This window comes from Aulonocara sp. 'chitande type north' Nkhata Bay, linkage group LG3 (assembly GCF_057382095.1).
Source record: "Aulonocara sp. 'chitande type north' Nkhata Bay isolate Kocher_YH1m ecotype deep benthic linkage group LG3, A_spYH_male_GT1.1, whole genome shotgun sequence".
In the NCBI taxonomy this organism is placed as follows: domain Eukaryota; kingdom Metazoa; phylum Chordata; class Actinopteri; order Cichliformes; family Cichlidae; genus Aulonocara; species Aulonocara sp. 'chitande type north' Nkhata Bay.
Window position 1 is genome coordinate 69,998,638 of NC_141346.1, and position 13,065 is coordinate 70,011,702.

Genomic DNA, 13,065 nt, shown 5'->3' on the forward strand with positions numbered 1-13,065 from the left:
GAAATGAAGATAACAACAGCTTGGTGCTACCCGTTATTCCTTTATTTACTCTAAAATAATAACCAGCGATAATACGAAATTAAACTGGCCCAGTGCTTAATTATGTAATTAAAAAATGCAAATTGTATTATTTTATTTTTTACAAATTGCAATATTTATCTACAGCGCGCCTTTAGCGACACGTCAACAGATCTTAAGCAAGGCGATTGGATGGTTTTTACTGCAATGCATCTTGGGAGTCGTAGTAAATGTATCTTTCAACTCACGGTCCTGCAGCTAAGTTTTCGACTGGACACGAGGCAGATCCTAGCTAAGTAAGTTGTGATAAACTGTGGGTAATTTGCATGTTCACTGAAATATTAATTTCAGTGATATTAAACTGATATTAAACTTGAAATGTTTTCACAGAGCAGTCTGTGTACCAAGAGAACTACTTCTGCAAAAGTTTATTTAAATTTTTTTGTGATGTATTCTCATGTGTAAGACACTTGCTTGGCCACCCAGCTAATGTTAGTACTGCTCTATTTTAGCAATGTATCTTTTCTGTAATCAATTCAGGTTTTTTTTTAACCCTATTCACGTAATTAACTCAATATTAATGACTTTAATCTCGTAATTGATTTTTTTCTTCTAAATATGGTGTAATACTGCCTCGTAATATAAGTTATTTCTTTGGTCATAAATTATTTTTGTAATCATTTCACCAAAACAGACCTGAAATAATCCCTACATGTTCCATTTTCATTTGCAGAAATGACAAAGCCAAAAACCAAACCATGCCCTTCCTGTCAGGCCCCAAACACCTGCAACAGGAAGACATGCAGTGGATGCCTGGGCAGCCTGAACCTAAAGGAGGGATTGAAAAAAAAACAAGAACAGTTTAAAAACAGTAACTGGGCTGCCTCTGTTAAAAAAAAACAGAAATGCGAGCAGGGTGGTTAATTCAGCCCAGTTGTCAGTAAGTTTAAAAGTTCTGATCTAATAAGTGGTTGGTCTGGTAGACAATTCTTTATTAATCACAGTTGTCAATGTTTTCTTGTATATCATGAAGTAAGAAACTAACAAGACATGTATATACACATAAAATATTAATTTATAAAAGAGCATAAATAAAAAAGTTATTCACATCAGAATAACATCATCACACTAAAGACATCAAACTAGAAAAAACTTGTTAAAAACTATTTTTTATTCAAGCTACTTCTGATTTTTAATTTAATCGGCTATTAACTGAGAGACAAAACATTTCAAGATGGATTTTATCATACATTTACAGGTTTGGTCACCATAAATACTTTTTAACTATCGACAACAATAAAACAACAAAGATGTGAAACTTAAAGGTTTGTTATACATCAATTTGCTTACATGAAAGACTGGCTGCATGTTTTTCTTTGTTGTTCTTGCAGGTTTCAAAGCTACATGCCCTGGGCTACCAACCAATTCTGTTTCTTGGACAGTTTGACCGTAAGGGCCGTATAGTAGGGGATGTGATCACTCAGATCGAACCAGCGGAAGGTGCTGCACGTGACATCCTCATGAAGATGAGGAAGCTTTATGAACACCTTCTGAGAAGTAAGATATGCTTTGTCCATTATCTGTAACCAGGTGTCCTTATCAGGTAGCCTATCCTAGCTGTCTTTGGGTGATACTCATGGTACACCCTAGATAAGAAGGCAGATCATCACGGGGTACATAGAGACAAACAAGATGGTGAGGATGAGGATAGTTAACAGTCACCAGCTATTCTGTTCTACTCTACTCTATTCTGTTCTATTCTATTATTCAGCCAAGGTTCAGACCAGTAACCTTCTTGCTGTGAGGTGACAGCTGCCCTACGTGTCCTGTTGCTAACATGAAAATAGTGTTATATCTGCCTTATTACCTCCCCATGTGTCGGTCACATCACCAAAGCTAGCCATACTGAACCTCTGGTGTTACCCACCTGAACAATTTTGTATGTGTGTGTGTATAGTATGGTCTTTCACACTCATGTATATACAAATGTAATTTTAAAAATCTTCACGAAAACCAGACCTGATAATTCTCTTCGAGACTTTCTAGTATAACAAATGTTATATAATGTTACCAATATGAACACCAAGATTCTTAAATAACTTATATACTTCTTAAGAGGTTACCTGATTACCTCCCTGAGGTAGTTAGCATCACCATTGTACAAAACTCCTAAGTCACAGTACTAGCTTGAAGTGTCAAATGTTATTCACTACAAAGTCAGGAAAGTAGTGTCATCAGAGGAAAAAGTCATTATCTATCTGGATTTATAGTCACACTCATTAATTTATTAATGTATAATGTAGAAAAGCACTACAGATGTCACACTACCCTAGAGGGCACTTGTACTGAATGATTTGGGTCAGTGAGTGTGCGAGATGACTTATTTGATGCCAATATTTACCAGTTGTATCTTTAGTAAAAACTTAACTGAAAACATGCAAATCACTACTTATTATGTGTTTATGTGTACTGTACATTTTTTCAACCCATTTTAATGAATGTTTAATATTTAAAATTTTTCAGAATTACAAGCTTCACCTCCTGCTAAAAGTTCTCCACCAGCAGCTGGACCATCCTCTGCTGACAGTGTCGATGCTGGACCAGTCCCAGACCCAGAGGCTCTAAACGAGGAATTTATTCTTCATTTAGAGCCTGTACCAACATCTTCCCTCTGTCAGCCTCCTGCATCCTCCTCTCCATCTCTGCTTCCTCCTGCATCCTCCTCTCCATCTCTGCTTCCTCCTGCATCCTCCTCTCCATCTCTGCTTCCTCCTGCATCCTCCTCTCCATCTCTGCTTCCTCCTGCATCCTCCTCTTCATCTCTGCTTTCTCCTGCATCCTCCTCTCCATCTCTGCTTCATCCTGCATCCTCCTCTCCATCTCTGCTTCCTCCTGCATCCTCCTCTCCATCTCTGCTTCCTCCTGCATCCTCCTCTTCATCTCTGCTTTCTCCTGCATCCTCCTCTCCATCTCCACATCCTGCATCTCCCTCAATTTCTACGGTGTACACCTCGGATGTCCCAAACAAAAAAAGGACAAGGAAAGGTTAGACGTTATGGTATTGTAAATGTACGAAACACATGACATGTTCGTTAAGTTTGTTAAGATTTCTTTTTCTTAATTTTTGCATTTTTTCCAGTTTTACAGAACTCATGTAAATATTTCATTTGTTATTTTTCAGAATGCCGAAAACACCGTACACAGAAGATTTTCAAATATGAAGAGATAGTAGACAGGAGATTTGTAAATGTAAGTAATTTAGCCCGCTGTTGTGCAGATTTGTTTGCGTCTTTGGACTTCCCGGATTTGAACTGTGCCTGACTGAATATCCATAAGCTTTTGTATTTGATGAATCTACACTAATTCAGCCACTGAGTCAGGATTTCACTCCAAATAGGACATTAAATAATAACAGACCACCTGATACGACCTGGTCATGCTGCCTTCCTGATGTTTACGTTCTTTAAAGTCCTCCTGACATCATGCTCAGAAGGAGTGATTGATGTGGAGGTGCTCCTTCCCATTCAGTAACATCTGCTTCAGTTAGTTTTGCTTGTGAGCCACAATGTAAGCAGTGTTGCTTTGCTGACATGCACTCGATGCTGGCAGTACAAGCATTGTAGTGGTTCTTATGTTTTTGTAAACTAATTGTATAATATATTGAGCCATTCAATAGTACACAAATGTTTATAAGCTCCTTTTTGTATGCAACTTGCATGTCTTTCTTAATTAATTGTTTGTTTATATCATGTTTTTCAGGAAAAAGAAGAAGTTAAAGTCAAGTGGAAGCCTTGCTCAACATGGTATGTAGTAACAACTTTGTTGGACGGGAACAGACATTCATATTGTTGATAAATAGTTATCAACTCAATTTGAATTCATGTATTTGGACTAAAGTAAATTGGGAGCTTTTAGCTATCGAGCTCCTCTTCTGTGAGGAGCTTGATAGCTGTCCACCTCCAAAGTCCATTATGAGTTTTTGGAGGTGGACATGGTCAACACTTTTAAGAGTAGGCATAAGACTTTACTTCTTTATAGAGCTTATAGTTAGGGCTGGTTCAGGTCAGCCCTTAGTTATGCTGTAATAGGACCAGACTGCTGGGGGTTAGTGTCCCCCCCCTCTCTCTCTGTCTCTTTCAGGGTTATGCAGGCTCAGTATTGGTTGAAGATGCAGTCACGTCTCCTTTTACTGAAAACTCTCCCCCTCTCCCTCACCACCATCTGTAAACATACATGTCTCAGTAATGCAGTTCATGCATGTTACTAACTAAACTTCTTCCCTGGAGTTTCTGTGCTCTCTCATCCAGCAGGTTCCAATGGATCGTGGCTGCTGCTGTGCTATGAAGGTGTATAAAGCATGACATGAATATAGAAGATATTTCATCCTAAAAAATTGTCATGTGTCACAACCTAAATTGTCCTATTTTGTGTGTGGTTGTCGTTGTTGTTTGTTATGTTTTTCTCCTGACAGTGGCAAAGTGTGGGATGACACATGGGAACCTGCGCAGTTTTACACACAGTAAACCAGGCACCACAGGTCGCAGAGATCGCACAGTTCACAGCTTGTAGTTCAGCATAAAAGTTCAAAATAAAATATTTACTATACATTTCAACCAGTGTCAGTCTCTGTTTCACTCTCTAATTGTGGCTTAAGTACCTAACATATTCATGAATCTGATCGATCAATAATATCTTCCCTGCACTCGACATCTCATAGTTTTACATATCAGCCAACATTATTGTCTACATCCTCATAAATATAGAAGTGACTTGCTTATTATAACATATTACAAGGTAAAGTAATACTGCACTGCACGTATAGTGAGTAACACCTACTGTGTATGGGAGCCTAAAGCAAAGTTAACTGCACCAGTACCAGCTTCAGAACATATTGTATATTATATGTTTCTACCTTTTTGTAATATGTCATGTTTAGATGCAGTGACAATTGCACATTTGGAGTTGTGGTCATATGTGGTCTTTATATACAGGGTATTAAAAAAAATTGACATTTTTTGCTATTTTTCTTGTTTGTTTGCACAATATTATTGTGTACATATTACATATGTAACATTATTGTTAATATTATTATTAGATATCAAAGATACAATTTGATTGAGGGTTTTCCTGTCATAATTTCAATAAAAATGCAATTACACACGTAAACAATAGGATCAAAATAAACTTTTAAAAAGTCTGTTGATCAAATGCTGATTTTCAAAACATTCTAGAGGAAAACAGAGATAAAATAATCTGAACAGTAACAGTGATTGTGGATGATGATGGAGGCTTCAATGGATTATTCTGTTTCAATCAATAGGTTTGTATCTATGACAATAATTTGATAAGTTTAACAGGTTGGTTTAGGCCTGGCAATACAGCAAATATTCACAAACTTTTGTTTTTGAAGAATGTTTATCTTTTTTGGGATGAAGCTATCTGGCAAAATGAGACAACCCTTTTAACCTAATCTTTATGTCTTTTTTGTGGCTATGATACTGGATTTTGGTTTGATGCATATGCAGGTTACAGCTGGGGAATGGCAGTATGTTGTGGATTGATTTGGCATGTTCAACCACTGTTACACCAAACTCTCTCACTTATAACATGATGAAGGCCTCTTACTCAGTGTCATGGATTTTCTATACTTTTGGGGACACAGGGCCAAAGTCTGAGGCAATAAGTCAGATCAAAGAAGGCAATGATTCTAAAATGGGAGTTTACTTATGTCATTATATATATCCAGGAATATGTGCCAGAGGATAGTTGTCATGAAATCAATATTAAATCAAAGTATTCCTTAATTACCACAGCTGACACGAGTTCTCCATAGCTGCCTGCTGTCTCAGGATCTGTCTCCAAAAAGGACCAGGGAGCGCTAACATGTTATGTTCTAAACTGATGAAGAAAATGCACATTAAACATAGTATAAACTTACTGAGTGAAGTAATGTCAAGAGGATTCCTTTAGCTCCTATTGGGTTGGTTCCTTGATCAATGCAATACAGAATCATTAATCTGGTTTTATGTAATGTCCTCAAAACATGTCAAAATGAGGCTCACTAGTCTGTGTGGCCTCCACATGCCTGTATGACCTCCCTACAACACCTGGGCATGCTCCTGATGAAGTGGCAGATGCTCTCCTGATGGATCTCCTCCCAGACTCCAGGACTAAAGCATCTGCCCACTCCTGGACATTTTGTGGTGCAGTTGGTGGATGGAGCGAGACATAATGTCCCAGATGTCCTCAATTGGATTCAGTTCTGGGGAATGGGCGGGCCAGTCCACAGCATCAATGCCTTCGTCTTGCAGGAACTGCTGACACACTCCAGCCACATGAGGTCTAGGATTGTCTTGCATGAGGAGGAACCCGGGGCCAACCGCACCAGCATATGGTCTCACAAGGGGTCTGAGGATCTCATCTCAGTACCTAATGGCAGTCAGGCTACCTCTGCCGAACACATGGAGGGCTGTGCAGCTCCCCAAAGAAATGCCACCCCACACCAAAACTGACCCACTGCCAAACTCATGCTGGAGGATGTTGCAGGAAGCAGAAGGTTCTCCACGGCGTCTCCAGACTGTCACAAGTGCTCAGTGTGAACCTGCTTTCATCTGTGAGGAGCACAGGGCTCCAGTGGCAAAGTTTCCAATCTTTGTGTTGTCTGGCAAATGCCAAACATACGGCACTGTGTTGGGCTGTAAGCACAACCCCACCTGTGGACGTCGGGCCCTCATACCACCCTCATGGAGTCCATTTCTGACCGTTTGAGCAGACGTGCACATTTGTGGCCTGCTGGAGGTCATTTTGCACAGCTCTGGCCTTTCTTTCCTACCCCACAGTACCTTCCCTTACCATTTGTTTCCTACTCTTTTACTTCTTCTTTGATGACGGTTGTCTTTCTAGATAAGCAATTTCATTTGCTCTGGGGCGAGTCAATGGCTCGGGTGCATTCTGGGACTGTCAGTTCACCAGTGTGCTGGCATGCTTCTTAACAAACACACCACTACAGCAAACATCTCAATTGTACTTGTTGATTTCTTTGACAAAACACTGAACAAAAAATTTACTTGTGAGTGTGCTGCCTGGTGCTTTTAAATTTTGTGATTATTTGAGCAGCCCAGAAAGCATCCCATGAATTAAATTATGTTATCGTATCTGAACATGTGCACGAGTCATTAACTTAGATGGGAAATAATGATTCAGGGTAAACAACTGCACCAAGGAAATTCCATTTTTCTTCTCAAAATGTAAAATGTCTGTTGAAAAATCACATTGAACAGAGATGTGATTAACTTTTTATTTTACCAAACATAACATCAATGATGACACAATCAGTCTTCATCAGAAGTGCTCAAATCACTCTCAGTGGCATCGTCTGGAATGTCCTCCTCCGAGTCCATTTCCAGGAGTGGTTGGTGGCTGAGGATTCTCTTGTACACGTCCTTTACTTTGAGCATTTCAGCTTTCAGTTCACTTTGTTTTTTTAAAACCAGGCTACAGAGTCCCTTCTGTGCATCCTCCGACATGCCAACAAAGGAGGCTGTAAAAAGAACAAAACAAATAAATATGAGAAAAGTAAAAAAAACAAACAACAAAAAAACATCACCTCATAAACACAAGGAATTAGGATGCTATAATTAAACATTTTTTTAAAAGGGAGAAGGCAGTGTTAGCTAGCAATCTAGATATAGGTAAAAGATCCAGTAAGACTTTAGCATCTGCTCTTATTTTCAATCGATTCATCAAAAAATTAATAAATAAATAAAGTGCTTACAGTCTGAGGAGATTGTCCCCAACACCACAGAACGCATTCGCAACACTGTCCAGTGATGCCGCATCTCCCTGCAAAGGATCATCTCCTCCTCTCTCAGGCGCCTCACAGCCATCACCTTCTCAAAGACCTTTCTCTTTGTCCGGAGGTCAGCAGCAGCTACAGTTTAACAACATCAGATGGGAAAACATAGCAGCATATTATGATTCAAGAACAAAACATTCAACTACTGCTCAGATACTGGGAGCTTGTTTAAAAAGGATATTTATAAATCAAGAGCTTACGTTCACTTGTGCTCTGCCAGGGCCAAATATCGGTCTGCATGAGGGCATCACTGGATACGATTTGCTTTGTTGGTTCAGCGAGCTTGTTGTAGTCGTCAACAGCAGCCGCCAAGCGTTTCTTCTCAACTAAGATGACCTTGCGAATTCTGTGTCGCCTCTTGTTGCTATCTGTAAATAATCATAAAAAATTCACACCTTCACATAATGTATATAGTTTCATTTTAATCTACACTCATCAATTTGTTTGCTAGAACAAATCACATCCAGCTTAAACAAACCTGGATCTGATTTGATTCTGTTTACAAAGTAGCTGTACAAGCTGTACAAACTGAGCATCAAACGGTCCGTTTCAAAGAAACTGTGACACCATTTTGTCTGTAAAGACTTTGTGTTCGCACTCTGATGATGACGACAAGCTCCTCTACTCGTGCCTGCAACGCTCCAAGGCTGCCATCAGTTACTCACTTTCTAAGTGAGAGGAATATTAATCAGAATACAGGATGAGTAACAGTCACCAAACTACAGTGGACTCTGTAATCACTGACTTGATGACATTCATTATAAGACATCTGGAGCCTTCATGTGCTGCTATCTCATGATAATCATGAGATAACAAGTATGTTGGTGTTCAGGTTTATAAAACCAACTAGTACGACATCATTTCAACCCAGGTTCTATCCAATTTGATGAAACGCAACAACTCTGCCATAAATTTGCTTTTCCAAGGCTTATTTTTCATTGTTTGTTGACACTGTCAGAAAGATCTTAACTCTAAGTTCTTTAATGAGGCCATGGTGGGTCCTATTGTTATACATGAGTGCATTATATTGAGACTCACCTTCAGCCCATTTCTGCACATCGGCCACCCATTGCTGCAGTGTGTCGTCATCCACACCCAGCTCATTTCTGGTCGCATTCAGGCTCTCCACTTGTTCTCTAAGGATCCTTATGATCTAAGAATGCATTCATAAATGTCATTCATATTGACATTAAAAGAGTACTGGTGTTTTCCCCCCATTACCACACACATTAAAATGGGTGTTGAAAAAATGACCTTTAGATATCGCTGGCTCAAAGTGCGGCCCAGTTGTTCCACTTTCCTTTTGTTCCACCCCAAAGCCAGGAGGGTCAGCATGTCTGTTCGCCCTGCATTTCAGTTAGTATACAAATTAGAATTAATGAGCAGGAGACTGAGTGGAATCTCAGACACGGACACACACCTGCTTTAGACATGTACTTCGTTGTGATGGCCGCCCTAGACAGGAAACTGTTTACTTGTTCCACCTCTTCTCCAACTGTTGAACCGGCCCCAACCTGAAACGCACCTCCCCATTTGATCTATAGAAAGGAGGTCACAATACATGACTGCTGAATTCATTCAACCTTATAACAAAATGTCTCAAACTAATCCAAAACTACAAGCTGCAGTATACCTCGCATTTCCAAGTGTGAGCCTTTGCATGCATGACGGAGAGAAAAGGACGCATTGACAAGAGGTTCCTCAGCTCAGGGCACTGCTTGGTTAAATAGGGGAAATATTTACAGGCCACATCGGAGCAAAGGAACGTAATATGTCCTGGGATGCTAGCTGCCAACTTCCTCTGGAGAAAAAGGGGGTAAGCAAAGATCTCCCCTCGAAACATGTTCAATGCAGCTAAGAGGACTCCGTGGCGACAAACAGCTATTTCCATGCCCTCCTCATCCAACTTCCCAGTGGACTTTTTGGACGACTCCTTTGCTGCAGTCCAAGATGAAGATCCGCACAACCCTTTCCCCGGGACCTATACACTCAAAGATTTTAACATAAAAGACATGACATGATGAAGCCCTATCAGGGACAAACGTTTTAAAACAAATGCATAACAATTAGCTGAATTAGCCTCGAGTCACACAAGACCTCAGATCTCCCCAGGACAGCACTGATAACACAAAATAAAAATCATGTTGTTTTTTTTAAATACACATGGTGACAAAATTAAGTAAACATTAAGATAAAGTAAAGTAAATAGTATTACGACAACACCAAGAGAAAAATAAAAAAAAATATCGACCCATCCATATATGTCTACACACACACACACACACACACACACACACACACACACACGTATGTGTATATGGTTACGGCATTAACGTCATTTTAACAAGAGTAACGCTAACAGCACTAATATATATATGTGTATCTTACATGATTTGTGTGTCTCTGGATGTATTTCACAAACTCAGCAACTTCCTCATCTTTTTCAATGAAGACACCTTCAAAGTTCCCCTGCTCTGAAGTGCTGAACGAACACAGTGACAGTTGTTTGAAAAGAAACATTAAAATACAGCACTCCACTCCAAGAAACTTTTACTGAAGGCATCAGCTGATATTCGGCCATTGTTTTACATAGAGGACATACAACAGAATATTCAAGGACAGTCATCATAAACATTGATTTGCACAATTTCCTTAAACTTAGCAAATTTAGAAACTCACCCTTCCAAAATGGGCTGTTCGTTCATCCAGCATTTTGACAAATGCCTTAAGTGACATCCCTGGTGCAGCCTTCTTAATGTCATGGAAAGACTGAAAGGCATCCATTGAAAACAGGGTGCAGAAATTTAAGGTGCCAGGCCAATATCCACTACCCAGGATGTCCTTAACTGAGGGGGACCACATTAGGCTACAGCTGGTGCAGCTCACCACTGGAAATGCAAGGTTATAACGGCCTTTAGAAAGGATAAGGATAAATTCAGTCATGGCTCAAAGCATTCATTTTTTTCATGTTGTTTTCAAATCGGTCTGGTAAATCCAAATGACCTTTGACAGGTGCCCACATATACTGCGGGCCGAGGGTAATTAAAACCAAGATAGCAATGCACAATTTGCAATAAAACCTCCAAACACATCTATTGTGTATGTAGTGTGTGACAAAAGGGCAACTTACCATTTATGGTTACAAGAGCCACAATTGCGCCGGGTGAAACCTCAACGTTACCTGCTGGGCAGTCACACACATGGTCTGGCCTTTGCACAGGCAACAGCCGAACTAACATTAAAACACACAATATATATAAAAAGAATTAGAAATTAACTGATACACAATAAATATACAATAACAGCACCCACTCATACTCATACATAGCAAGAAATGCATAAGACTTAAAAACTGTACCTATTGGCTTGTGAAACTCTGATGAAGGCTGCAAAAACCCTCCTGTCACTGCCTCTCTGTTGTGCAGGACAAAGCGTGTGTGAACTGCAATATCACAGTCAGCACAAAGGAATGGAAGAGGCAGGCAGTCCAGACACCTCACAACTACTTGTTTGCCACACTGACACACACGGTGTGACTGTGGATCCAGAGTAGCTAACATATTGTCTATAAGACAAGGCCTGGCCTCTTTCCACTTTTGCGAGGACACCATATTTCTGATCGCCCAGTGAGTAGCAGCTGACTCAGACGACGTCTCACAAGTCATGGCTGCGTCCTCTTCTCCATCCTCCAACAACTGAAGGAGCTCCTGACGAAGCACCTCAGTTCCACACACTAACAGAAAAAAAATAAAGAAAGGAAGAAACTCTGAAAAACACTCTAGGCAGTATGTTTCTTAGGACTCCACAAAAGCCCTGCATAACTCAACTATAACAACAAATATAAAAGTAAACAGAAATCACAATATATACAAGAAGGTAAAGTACCTTTTGTTGGGTTGACACTGGCAACATAACTAGGTTCTTCACGTGGACATTGATGCTGCTCTCTGGACACTGGGGGGGGGGAATGAAGAATATTTACTTACTGAAATTCTTTGGTGAAAACAAGTTGTGAGATAAAATCAATGGTTGTGTGAACACTGACCACGTGGCATGCAACTAGTACTTCGACTGGTTGATGGTCTTTGAGGAATAAAAGCTCCCTGTCTGTCACGTTTTTTCCAGCGCACTGGTCTTGGCTGAGGTTCACTCTGTGCATCATTCTACGCAATTAACAAGGAAAAAAGGGAACACCTAAAATACAGTCTATGATTAAAGCAAAGATTATAAAACATGTTAAGTTAACCAACTTAATTTGACATAAACTTAAAAAAAAAATTCAAATAACATAACGTTTACTCCGTACAAAATATTAGACAAGCATGTTCCCTCTTTAACAACTGTTTCCACTAAAAATGTTACCTGCATATCTTGAAGGAGTTCGTCAGCAGCCTGAAGCTCTTCCTCCAGCTCGGGGTCCTCTGTATCACTCATTTTCAAGCTAAAGAGGAAAGAGATTTTTGCAGAACTCAGTGACATAAATACATAACTAACGCAATTCAAATGATTTTCAGTCTTGGCGCTCCGGTTAATGTTAGCAATTAACGTTAGCATCATCAGTTTGTAAAGAGCTAGCAGAACTCTTAGCGCAAAAACTGCTTTACGCACCATGTGAGGGTATTTTGCAGCACACAAGTCCTTTAACGTTTGTAATAGATTTAATCCATCATCGTTGGATTAAATGGCTAATGCTGCAGTAGACACGTGTAGTCGTTACCTAGCAAGCATGCTGACGGTAGCTGTAGCCATTTTTAAATACATTACACCGTTTCCGAGATCAGTCACCTCTGTTTGTTTGAAGCGTTTATGAAAAAACAAACTTTGAAACACACATCAAGGTATTACTTTAAATATATGTATTTTTTACATACCTGCATTAGAATCAATCAGTTCCGCCTCATTTTCTTATTCTTATAAATGGGTCTCTCCGTTCTCCCATCAGCCTTTGCTTACACAGGTTGCGTCTGATTGGCTGGAGCCGAGCGCGTCCAAAACTAACAGGAGTGGTGAATGAATCTATAAATGTGTTTTACGTGTGAAATGAAAATAATAAACCTAACAAAGGATTATGTACGTTAAATCTGCGCACTTTCAGATCGTGAATCAGTTTGGAAAACACTGTGTGATGGCCACAACATGAAGCGATTTTATTGTTGAATTATCAGTGATACTTTCGTGTTTTTGTTGAGAAA

General features: G+C 39.7%; 2 protein-coding genes and 1 pseudogene across 2 annotated transcripts; 1 reads left to right on the plus strand and 2 right to left on the minus strand.

Moving 5' to 3' along the window:
• The first annotated feature begins 943 nt into the window (after positions 1 to 943).
• On the plus strand, positions 944 to 4,782 carry LOC147336878 (uncharacterized). Its single transcript, XM_086287699.1, has 4 exons — positions 944 to 1,575; positions 2,542 to 3,063; positions 3,200 to 3,267; positions 3,778 to 4,782. The coding sequence occupies exons 1-4, from the start codon at positions 1,539 to 1,541 to the stop codon at positions 3,868 to 3,870; spliced, it is 720 nt and encodes a 239-aa protein (XP_086143825.1). The 5' UTR covers positions 944 to 1,538; the 3' UTR covers positions 3,871 to 4,782.
• Positions 4,783 to 8,556: 3,774 nt separating this feature from the next.
• On the minus strand, positions 8,557 to 10,344 carry LOC147336879 (uncharacterized; annotated as a pseudogene).
• On the minus strand, positions 9,772 to 12,307 carry LOC147336880 (uncharacterized). The gene is made up of 5 exons (XM_086286234.1): positions 12,236 to 12,307; positions 11,919 to 12,036; positions 11,759 to 11,827; positions 11,232 to 11,606; positions 9,772 to 9,854 (listed from the first exon to the last, which is right to left on the minus strand). The coding sequence occupies exons 1-5, from the start codon at positions 12,305 to 12,307 to the stop codon at positions 9,772 to 9,774; spliced, it is 717 nt and encodes a 238-aa protein (XP_086142360.1).
• Positions 12,308 to 13,065: the final 758 nt, after the last annotated feature.